Source organism: Diabrotica virgifera, chromosome 7 (assembly GCF_917563875.1).
Source record: "Diabrotica virgifera virgifera chromosome 7, PGI_DIABVI_V3a".
NCBI lineage: Eukaryota > Metazoa > Arthropoda > Insecta > Coleoptera > Chrysomelidae > Diabrotica > Diabrotica virgifera.
The window spans coordinates 145,106,140-145,118,931 of NC_065449.1; the positions used below are offsets into that span (position 1 = coordinate 145,106,140).

The window sequence follows — 12,792 nt, forward strand, 5'->3', positions numbered from 1 at the left end:
TTCCTTCGATCTTCCATCATCTGCAATAATATATTTTATCTGCTATACATTCTTGTTTCTTCTCTTTTTTTTTATTTATGATTTTCGTGCAAACGTAGGTATGGCAATATAATATGTATGTCTTCATTTCATGCCACTGTTTTTCTATTAGACAAGACGAAAACAGCGGGTTCGTTGGAAAAAAATATTCCCATGAGATTTTTTTGCATAATCATATTCGTGAGACATCCCAGAATAAGGTTCAAGAAGCCGCCCACGTGAAAAGTGGTCCAAATTTTTTTTTCTATTTTTTTTAATCAAATTGCAAAAATCAATATTTTCGGCCCGGACACATTTTTTTTAGGTTTCTTCGACCATTCTGGACAAAAAAGGTCTCTTATAATTTTTCTCTAAAGTTGCTCGTTTTCGAGTTATAAGCAATTTAAAATTGAAAAAAAAAAACGAAAAACGATTTTTAAGGATTAATAACTCGGTTAAAAATTATTATGAAATTCAGAAAGTGACCAAATCAAAGATTAAAGCCTCCACTACATGATCCTGAAGAAATTTGTGTCATTAATTTATTACTAAGCTGTTATTTTTAATTATTAATAATGAGCCGTAAGATCGTATTGACGCGGCTGTAAATGTGAGTGCGAGTAAAATGCACCATTGACTGCCGGAATGGCATCTCTCTCACACTCATCATTGCCGGCCGCCTAATACGTGCATGGCGCTCATTATTTTTATTTAAAAATAACAGCTTGTGATAAAATAATGACAACAATTTCTTCAGGATCTTGTAGGGCGGGCTTTAATTTTATTTGATCACTTTCTGACTTTCATAATAATAACTTTTAACCGAGTTATTAAGCCTTAAAAATCGCCAATTTTCGTTTTTTTTTTCAATTTTAAATTGCTTATAACTCGAAAATGAGCAACTTTAGAGAAAAATTGTAAGCGACCTTTTTTGTCCAGAATGGTCCAGGAAACCTAAAAAATTTGTCCGGGCCAAAAATATTGATTTTTGCAATTTGATTAAAAAAGATTTTAAAAAAAATTTGGACCACTTTTCACATGGGCGACTTCTTGAACCTTATTCTGGGATGTCTCACGAATATGATTATGCAAAAAAATCTCATGGGAATATTTTTTTTTTAACGAACCCGACGGTTTCGCCTTGCCTATATGCCATTAGAAGTTTTTGAATTATTTTCGCAAAATTCTTATTAAGTTCTGTTTTTGCTTTTCCTAATTAAAACAAAACACTTTTATTTTTCTACTCTTAAAAAAACTACAATGAACTAGTAAATAGAAAGAAAATAGGTTATCCACGAGACAACAAATTGTAACGGAAGAAAATTATACAACTTAGCAGCAATGACACACAGCTATATCGTAAGCACCAAGTTTAAAACGAGTAGAGTAAGATCATAAAGTAACATTGATAATACCTTGCACAACAGATGGGAACTAAATAGATCACATCTTAATATCGAAAAAGTTAAAAATACATGGTACATGACATACAATTTTATAGAGGAGCAAATTTAGACACCGTCAATTTTCTAGTGACAAATGAGATAAGAGTCGAAATTATTAAAAAGACAAAAACAAAATAAGAAAAAAAGATGGACCTTGGATAAAACACAAAAGGACACGTTAGAACACTGACATTACTTGCTACTTAATAAATGATACTGACACTACTTTATGCAGACGACACTGCTCTCATAAACATATCACAAGACACAGATTCTACTAAAAAGTTGGCTCAAACACATAAATCAGGTCTATAGGTGACACCAAATTTAAACCAAACATTAAACATATTAAACTATTATCATCAGGCTATGGAGATAACGACTTCAAGCCATTAAATCACGTAGGTACTTCATCATAGTGTTCATCAGAAGACTGTAGGTACTAGAGATATGATTTGAGAGCCAACCTGGATAGGGTAAGACTGAGAATATGTTTCCTCAACGCACCATGGAGCAAATTGTATGGATGTACAAAATCGTCTGAAAAACTTCTCATCGGCTATATAGCAAATATTATACTTTCCTCTGTCATGACCTATTTGTAACCTTCAACTTCGGAAATATATACAATCCAACAAGCCAGAGCTGGCGCGTGACCTTGAGCGAAAATACACAGCGGGAAATACACAATACGAGATAGCCAGCCGCTACTTCTCGCTTGTCGGATTGTACACTCAGGTGCAAAAAATCGATCCACTAAAAATTTGTTCATTTTTGAAGTTTCGAACCTAAACCTGTTGTTCGATTTAAGTCATTTTTTTACCACGTTATAGCCTTATTCATTGACAATATCGCTGTAATAATATTGTTGCTAGACAGTCAAACTTTCATTGTATACTGAGTGTACGAATCAAACTGTGTTTTTTTCTCAAAGTTCGCATCACCTTGTGGACTATTCTAGCACTTATAAAATACTGAAATTAAAACCTAACTATAGCCTCAGGTTTTCTTAACATTTTGTCTTTCGACTCATTCGCTTATGTTGGATAATAAAAAAGTTAGGTACTTTAGCAACTGGCCATGTTCGTCATCAGTACAGGGTTTTTTTGAAATAAGTGCGGCAAACTTTAAGGGGTAATTTTACATTTGAAAATAATGACAGTTTGCTTAATAATCATATGTCCGCAAACGCTTCGTTTCCGAGATACGGGATGTTCAATATTTTTTTACAAACTGACAATTTATTTATTGTTTTAAAACCAGTTGAGATATGCAAATCAAATTTGGTGGGTTTTAAGACGTAGTTATTGCACATTTTTTGACATACAATTAAGAATTTTATATTCACCATTGGCGTGCGTACGGGTAATATTATGGGTCATAATACCCGTTTGTGCGCCAATGGTGAATATAAAATTCTTAATTGTATGTCAAAAAATGTGCAATAACTACGTCTTAACACCCACCAAATTTGATTTGCATATCTCAACTGGTTTTAAAGCAATAAATAAATCGTCAGTTTGTAAAAAAATATTGAACATCCCGTATCTCGGAATCGAAGCGTTTGCGGACATTATGATTATAAAGCAAATTGTGATTATTTTCTCATGTAAAATTACCCCCTAAAGTTTGTCATACTTATTTAGAAACACCCTGTACTGATTACGAAAATGGCCAGTTGTTAAAGTACCTTAAGTTTTTTATTATCCAATATAAGCGAATGAATCGAAAGAAAAAATGTTAAGAAAACCTGGGGCTATAGTTTGGTTTTAATTTAAGTATTTTATAAATGCTAGAATAGTCCACAGGGTGATGTGACTTTGAGAAAAAGGCACAGTTTGATTCGCACACCCGGTATACAATGACAGTTTGACTGTCTAGCAACAATATTATTACAGCGATATTGTCAATGAATAAGGCTATAACGTGGTAAAAAAATCAGTTAAATCCAACAACAGGTTAAGGAAATTTGAAACTTTAAAAATGACCAAATTTTTAGTGGATCGATTTTTTTGCACCTGAGTGTATTTTGCGTAAAGCAAACTACAAACGAGAATACTTCCCCTCAGCCAAAGTTCATTGAACAACCAACCAGAAATAAAAGACTTCCTTTTTCTGTAGAAATTTAAGCCAAAAAACTATTCGTGCATATATTGGCAATGTATACGTCGTCAGACATGCCAAAAAGAAACTTATTCTCCTCTCCACCAAATTGTAGACCTCCATCAGCAACAAACACTTTCTTACTGTCAGATAAATAGCTCATTGCAAGCTCTTTTTCCAAGGTCACTACTATTTTAATATGTGCTATATTTCTGGCAGAAAAATCAAAGCATTATGGTGACTTTTAATAAAACTACAAGAAACGAAAAATTCACAATTGTCGTTTATTTGATTAAAATTAATAACACAAAGAACCAAGTTCATTCTAGTCTTTACTTCACTCAAATTATACATGCAGGGTACGTAAACACAGAGCACAGCATAGTTTTTCCAATATGGGTAAAAGATCATTACAACCACACGGTACTCACTAAAAAATATACAATAAACGTTGCATTCTTGCATTCTTGATTCTTGCATCGGCTATTCGAGTGAAGTATAGTTCATATTAACTAAATCACTAACACAATGTAATAGTAAACCTTAAAATATTTACAAAATATAAATTTAACAATACGTACGTAATTCAACAACAAAACATTTAACTAAAATCCATAAAATTCCAGAAATAAAAGAGACACATAGTCCATATATGGAGGTCTTTATGCTATTACGTTATAATATGTACATGTTATTAAAATAAGTACATGCACCATTTTTGCAATGAGGTAAAGTAGACAAATAAACAATGACCAGAAGAAAACATAATTGTGGACACTGGTTCTAAAGGAAGCAGAGAAGATGGGACTCCTAATCAATGAAAATAAAATGAAATATATGTATATTAGCCGCAATAACCAAAGCATAGAGAGAATCAATCAGAACATCACCATCGATGACTTTAACTTTGAGCGCGTTAGAGAATTTAAATATCTTGGAACAACAAAAACTGAAGATATTAACGGCTCACAAGAAATAAATATTAGGATACAAGCCGGCAACAGATGTCTTTATGCCCTTAAAAACATTATAACATCGAAACAACTAACAAGACGTACAAAGATACAAGTAGTATAAAAACAATCATACGACCCGTAGTGATGTATGGAAGCGAAACGTGGACAATGACCAAGGCAAAAGAAGATAGACTACGTGTTTGGGAAAAAAATCCTTAGAATGATGAATGCTTGATGAAGAGGACAATATAGGATACGAAGTAACAAAGAGGTCGAAGAACTATACCCTCATAAAAGAAATGAAGTTTAGAAGACTCTAATGGGCAGGACACCTCAGAAGACATTCTGACCAAAGAACAGTAAGGCTGATATGGGAAAAGGTCCCAAGTGGAAGAAGACCACGCGGACGCCCTCGACTTCAGTGACGAGATAATATAGCAGGAGACCTGAAAGCTAGGGCGTGGAGAATTGGATAGAGATTGCCCAAGACAGAGAAAAGTGGAGGCATGGTGTCGAGTCGGCTAAAACCCACGAAGGGTTGTAACGCCACGGAGAAAGTAAGTAAGTAACTGGTTCAAAAGATCTGGAAAAACAGCCTAGAAACTTAAACTACAAAATATGGAATGCGTTATGGCAAAGTCGAATAATTAAAAATTACCCCAGTTAATAGGTAAAAAAACATGAAAAAATGTTAAGCAGGGTTTTGAAGGTGCTAAACGGTAGATGAGTGATAACTGATGATATTTTCGTGAAGACGTACAGCTAATTTTTCTTCTTCTTTTTTTTAAAAGTTACAAAAAATGGAAAACTCAGTTTTTTGACGATAAAACGTTTTTTTTTTTCATTTTAGAGAAAAATGTATCCAATAAATATTGTAGACCTTAAAAAGTTCTTTAATTTGGTGTGACACATATTGAAATATCTAAACAATTGACCGAGATAATTGCAAAAAACCCTCATTTTTGCACTAATTTATAAATATTAATAACTTTACTTTTTGCATAATTATATATAATTTAACTACTTTAAATTATACTATTTAATGGGCTATTTAAGTGTGCCAAATTTCAACCAGATCGACCAAATAGTTTATAAGTTATTCAATTTGTTTATCCAAGAGAGCAATTGTTTATACAACTGTTCTTGCCCTAACAGTGACTCTAAAGATATTTAGCAAATCGCGATGAGTTATTCGAGACTCTATTTTTAAGATATATTAAAAAAATTTAACATTTTATTAAAATTGTTATTAAAAAAACCGTTTGAAAAGGCCCTACTTTTTAGGTTATAAACAATTAGAATAACTTTGACAGTTTTTATGTCACACGCTTGCATGTAGGCTCACTGAAAAGCTGATGAAAAAATACATATTAAAAAAAATAATTTTATATGACTAATAGGAATCAAGTTAGTATTTATTTAATAAATCAATTTTGCCTTGTTTATAAACATTAAGAGCTGAAAATTGAATGAGTTGTTTAAGAAAATCTATATTTTATGACTCACTTCATATATTGCATATGCAGTGAAAAAAATAAAAAGTCATGACCCGTTAAACTGATGGTACTCGTGAAACATCGCCAACGAATGTGAAGGTGAGAATAGCTTCGTTTTATTTTTTAGAATGGAATCCCAATTTAAAACAATTTACAATTAATTAGTATAAAATATTTATAAATTAGTACAATACATTATTTATTTTAATTGCAATAATTAAAAAGTATATAAAAGTCCTTAATAGTTTTTAAAAAATTAATTTTTGTTTTATTATGATTTAATTGAAAGAAGCTACTAACATTTGACTAGATAGGCATCTAATAAGTATAAAAATAAAAAATAAAACATTGTTTATGAATTTTAATTTGATTATTCTAGTGAACATCTACAACTTATAAACTTCTCGGCAAGTTACAGTTAGTTCATCGTCTACAAAGTCTGACTCGACATCGTCAAGAACCACTGCAGCGCGATTGCAACATTTTTTCTCCTCTTCTTCCACTGCACAGTTTGTACAAAGATCCGTACAGTTTATACCATATTTTTTACAGCCACATCTTGTACTTTTGCAACCCGTTGAACATTTACATGTTATTTGTTTTAATATCACTTCAGGAGTCAAACAATCTAAGGTGTAAATGGGTTCAAAATCCATATCAGTTTTTTTCTATCCATATTGGGTATGGGTAGCATCCAGTTTTTTACCTAACCAGTGTTGTAATTGATGATAAACGCAAATGTTTTTCCCTGTATTTCTTATAAATTGTAAAAATCGTAACTCATTTAATGTCAATATGTTATTGTGTTTTTTTTATATGTAACATCAATTGCAGCAGAATAAAAAGCAACAATGATATATCCGTTTTTCATGATGTCCTCCTTGTTAGCATTCTCGTCATAAAAAATATTTATCAGATCTAAAAAGTTGTATCACACCCAGTAAAAATATATAAGAACCCAACGTATTTTCTTATATGAGAATGTTTAAACCTATTATAACTATAATAGATAGATAGATTGTCCTTTTTCGCTTTTTTTTTTCAAAATATATGTTATTGTCCGGAGCAGGAAGTTGCGTCAATATTATGATTATATCGGTATCATTACAAATTATTACAACGGTCTTGTCAGGTTCATATGTATGTTCGTAAAGAGATGCCTGCACTATTAATACGTCTGCATCTTCATCTGCTACTTTAGTTCGGTACCCAGATTTGTTGAGCTCTGCACATAAAAGTTGAATTAATTGTAAATTGTTTTAAATTGGGATTCCATTCTAAAAAATAAAACAAAGCTATTCTCACCTTCACATTCGTTGGCGGTGTTTCAGGAGTACCATCAGTTTAACGGGTCATGACTTTTTATTTTTTCACTGCATAGGCAATATATGAAATGGGTCATAAAATATAGATTTTCTTAAACAACTCATTCAATTTTCAGCTCTTAATGTTTATAAACAATGGAAATATGATTTATTGAAAAAATAATTCTAACTTAATTTCTATTGGTCATATAAAATTCTTTTTACAATTTTAATGTGTATTTTTTCACCAGCTTTTCAGTGAGCCTACATACAAGCGTGTATCATAAAAACTGTCAAAGTTATTCCAATTGTTTATAACCTAAAAAGTAGGGTCTTTTTCAAACAGTTTTTTTAATAACAATTTTGATAAAATCTTAAAACATTTTCAATACATCTTAAAATTAAAATCTCAAATAATCGATTGGGATTTGTAAAATATCTCTAGAGTTACTGTTAGGGCAAGAACAGTTGTTTAAACAATTGCTCTCTGGGATAAACAAATTGAATAAATCATAAACTATTTGGTCAATCTGGTTGAAATTTAGCACACTGAAATAACCCTTTAATTGGCATATTCTGAAGTAGTTAAATTAAATATCGTTGTGCAAAAAATACAGTTATTAACATTTATAAATTAGTGCAAAAATGAGAGTTTTTTACAATTATCTCGGTCAATTGTTTATATATTTCAATATTTGTCCCAACAAATTAAAGAATTTTTTAAGGTCTACAATATTTATTTGAAACATTTTTCTCTAAAATGCACAAGAAACGATTTATAGTCAAAAAACTGAGTTTTTCATTCTTTGTAACTGTTTAAAAAAAAGAAGAAGAAAATTTAGCTGTACGTCTTCACGGAATTATCATTATTTATCCCTCATATATCGCTTAAAACCTTCAAAACCCTACTTAACATTTTTACGTGAAATCGATGATTTTTTTCCCTATTAACTGGTGTAAATATAAATATGACAAACTCCCAGTGCAGAAGATGGAGCAAATTTCCCAACGAAAATATACAGAGTATTCAAAATTGGTAAAATATTGACAAAATATTGGCAACATATTGACAATAGATGAATGGAATAATTGAGAGCAAAAAATGATTAAACATTAAACAACAAAGATAATAATAATCACTAAAAAATGTGATCGGCTAGTGTGATTATAAAAACAAAATTAGAAACAGATGGGGATAGTAGTCCAGACGGGATATCTACAAAAACAGCTAAGTTGGGATATAGACCAGGGCGCATCTGTAAAAATATTAGTACATTTGGACGTTTAGAGATGACTCAAATTTTTTTGCAGAAATTGCTTGAAAATAACTCAAATAATAATATTTGAGTTATCCTCCCTCTCAAAAAGGTCCGGAACATTGTTTAAATAATCGAAATGTCAAAAAATGAAGGAAAAATTCGATTTTTTTCTTCATTCTTTGATTATAACTTTAAAATTTTTCATTTTCGAGAAAAGTTGTACTGACATAAAAGTTGCGTAATTAAATTTCCTACAACATAGAATTGCTTAAAAATTTAAAAAATAGTCGCTCTTGTTGGAAAATAGCAATCATTACGAAAAAAAACATACAAAAACAAGTATTCGCCTTTTACGTTTTTCAGCCATTTATGCTACACTTACTGTAAATTTCGTTAAGATCGGTTCAATAGATTTTGCAAAACAAATTTGGCAATCCAGCCTTCGCAAAAAAAATCATTTTTTCAAAATGTTACAGGACTGAAAATAAAGCAGATAGCAATTTTAAATTTTTTGCGTATAGAAGTACCTATACTGTATCTTTCATTTGCAATTTGCAAAATTAAAATCGATTAACTACCACGGCGCCAGGAATTTTTTTAAATAAAAATTAATTATTGGTGCTACGCGCAGGACAGCGGATAGTTTGCTCTGATTGGGCATTCCAATGACCTTTGATAATGATTGATACATTTTAATTTTTATTACATTTCGATATAAATAAATAAATTTGTTTATTGCAAAATAAAAACATACTCTATCCTTTGAATTAACACTTTTTTTAGCAAAAACTTTCTTTGTTCATATATTTTAACTTACAGAATAAAAGTTTATTATTTTTAAACATATGCAATTGTTTAAACAATATTTCACAAACAATAATAAAATTAGTTTGATTTTTGTGGAATTAAAATATTAAAATACAACAAAATATAGAGTAAGAAAATAATCTATTATATAAAGATTGGAAGAAATTTTGGTGGAAATCAACTTGTGTGAATCGAACACCGCTGTCCTGCGCGTACCACCAAAAATTAATGTTTATTTAAAAAATTTCCTGGCGTCGTGGTAGTTAATCGATTTTAATTTTGCAAATTGCAAATGAAAGGTACAGTACACTTCTATAAGCAAAAAAAAATTCAACTTGATATTTGCTTTATTTTCAGTCCTGCAACATTAAAAAAAATGAATTTTTTTGCGAAAGCTGGATTGCAAAATATATTTTGCAAAAACTATTAAACCGATCTTAATGAAATTTACAGCGTTGTTTTACTATATCATAAAGTTTTTCTGGCTAAATATGAAGGTCCTAAGTGTAGCATAAATGGTTGAAAAGCGTAAAATGCGAATACTTGTTTTTTTATGTTTTTTTTTTCGCAATTATTGCTATTTTGCAACAAGGGTGACTATTTTTTAAATTTTTAACCAATTCTATATTGTAGGAAATTTAATTACGCAACTTTTATGTCAGTACAAAGTTATAATCAAAAGACCAAAAAAAAAATCAAATTTTTCCTTCATATTTTGACATTTTGATTATTTAAACAATGTTCCGAACCATTTTGAGTGGGAGGAAAACTTAAATATTATTATTTGAGTTATTTTCAAGCAATTTCTGCAAAAAAATTTGAGTCACCTCTCAACGTCCATCTCAAAACAGATGCGCCCTGGACTAATATGTTGAATCAGACTTTAGACTTTTATAGAAGTATCTTCGTAAGGTTGTTTAAAATTACAATTTGAATATGCTTCAGGAGAAAAGATGATAGAAAAGTTTAAGAACGGAAAATATTTTTTTCAAACCTTTAACCTCAATATCTTGAAAAGCTACGACAAAAAAGGATACAGGTAAAATTGTTGACAATTAGATTTTTCTTGCCTTAACCTTTTCTAAAAAATACTCTTAAAATATCTCTTCCTTGACTTTTATCGTTGATTGATGTATTTATTCAACTTTTTACATGGAGCATATCCAAATTCTAGTTATAAACAACCTTGCGGGGACGTTTTTTTTTATAAAAATCGAAAGTCCTACTCCTTAAAATTAATCCTTAACGGATCTCGTCTGGATTAGAGGGTAATTTCCAATAGAGCCTCATCAATTTATAGCCTATCACAAGTTAAAGAGACATTGACTATGAATAAATGAATAAATTAAAACAAGTTAAAGTCATTTACTTAGTTAAAGACCTCGATCAACGAGGTATTAACCCTACACTTTCCGAATCATTAGCATCGAAGTAACCTCTACTAGTTCTGCCCATAAGACTGTAGTACCAACTTCTACAAATACCTAATCGCATACCAGCTTCTACCACAACACACAAAATAATAACTATGAACAGGAATATAACAATACCCCTCAAATCTTGTACTGCAGCAGAGATCTGTTCATTAGAATCCATCAACATTTTATGTTGATCGAGAATCTGTTCATACTTCTTTTCTATTTCATTATTTTGAGTGTTTGGTACGGGCTCTACTTTGGGAGTTTTAACAGAAGTTGAAGCAGTACTACTCTCCGTTGTACAGTCCACAGGAGTAGGTAAAATAATTTTGGAATCGTGCAGGCCGTGTTTTAAAACTTCTAGATCTTGACAAAACCAATTGTTGTTACTAAGGTCTAAAGTAAGTAAGTTGGGAAAGGTCTGCTTAATTCCAAAGATGTTCATATATTGCAATGTGTTGCCACTCAAATTTAAATTTCTTATATGAGCAAAACTGTAGTTGCTTGTCATGTCAAAGGACGATAAATAATTGTTGGATAAATCCAAATCGGTCAGATTAGTAAGACCCTTCCATTGTTCAGCTGACGTTTCAACCAAAGAATTGTCATTTAAATACAGCTGTTTTAAAGCTCCCAGATAGTTAAACACTCTTGGATCTATAGTTTTAATCTTATTATGACCAATTCTGAGTATTTCTAAAGCATCCAAAGTCATGAACGAGAGTTGATTTAAAGACTTGATTTCATTATGAGACAAATCGAGCACTCTCAGAGTCTTTAACTCAATAAAAGTTAAGCCGTTGTCCGGAATTTCTTGTAAACTGTTGAAGCTAAGATCTAATTGCACCAGACTGTTCAACCCCTCAAAGCTACCTTCTGACAAATTTGTTAAGTTGTTATGGCTTAAGTTAAGTTCCTGGAGGCAAAATAATTCTGAAAATGCTCCAGGTTCTATCTCACTAATTTCCTTATCATGGAGATCGATCTTCATAATGCTGTTAGAGCCAAAACTAATAAAACTGTTTTTCGGAAGACTTTCGATTGTGTTGCAACTGAAGTTGACGATGTTTCCCTGATACGTAGGTTGGCGAGGATCAAAACTGGCACGATTACCCTGATATTCGTTAAGGCTTGAAAAAGTTCTAATTTTAGCAGATTTGTCTTCAAAGCATTCTTTCGTTTCATTCATTGCTGAAGTTACAGATTCTGCAAGTTGAGTTACAAAGTTTTGTGTAGTTGGTGATTGACTAGCCACACAGCTTAGCAATGCTAAGCAAAAGAGGACGGCTTCTTTTGGCATCTAAAATTAATAAAAATTAATGAAAACTGTGAAACATACTGGTTGAAAACTTAGGGAAAGCACATTTTAAATTACTATAGGTAACTTATTAAATTTAAAAAGGATATATGTATTAATAAAATAAATCCGAACAACTAACTAATTTAATATGACAAAGGAGTAAAAAGAAGGTCAAAGTTCCCATCCCCGCCAGGGCACATCCTAATGGCTAATAAATAATGTCCTATACGAACGTACTATATCTAGTACTTAGGACATGTGTGAATTAGTTAGTTATAACCAACTAACTCCTGCGAATCAACTGAGAACATAATATAGGGTCTGTACCTATGTCATTAAGAGGTCATAAAGATTCATACAGACACATCGAAAACAGAACGCAGCAGGGCAAAAAAGCGGTAAACATTTTAAGCTCTCTACTACGGTCAAAAGATATAAGACAAAAAACAAAATTGACAACCTATCTAACCTTGGTTGAGCTTATTATGACTGATGGAGCAGAAGTTTGGCAGATCACGAAAAAAGCTAGAAAAAGAATAGAAGTAGTAGAAATAGATTATCACAGGCCTACAGTGTTTTTGGTGCCAAAGTGATTAGAGCTGATTTTAGGTATATTTGGAGTGCTGATTCCGAATATGGCTTTCGTTTTGCGCTATCAGCTCTAGTTTTCAAGATAACGTAGGTCA

The 12,792-nt window shown here is 31.3% G+C and overlaps 1 protein-coding gene across 2 annotated transcripts in view; it reads right to left on the reverse strand.

Annotated features, from left to right (window-relative positions):
* Window positions 1-5,527: 5,527 nt before the first annotated feature.
* The window catches only part of LOC126887787 (toll-like receptor 7), an 86,894-nt gene continuing 79,629 nt past the window's right edge, over window positions 5,528-12,792 (reverse strand). The window contains exon 2 of one of the 2 annotated variants that reach the window (XM_050655602.1): window positions 5,528-12,106. In XM_050655602.1, coding sequence (XP_050511559.1) covers window positions 10,775-12,106 — 1,332 coding nt within the window. In that variant the 3' untranslated portion in view covers window positions 5,528-10,774. The remainder of the gene's footprint in view (window positions 12,107-12,792) is intronic. The other variant, XM_050655601.1, reaches the window with a different exon arrangement.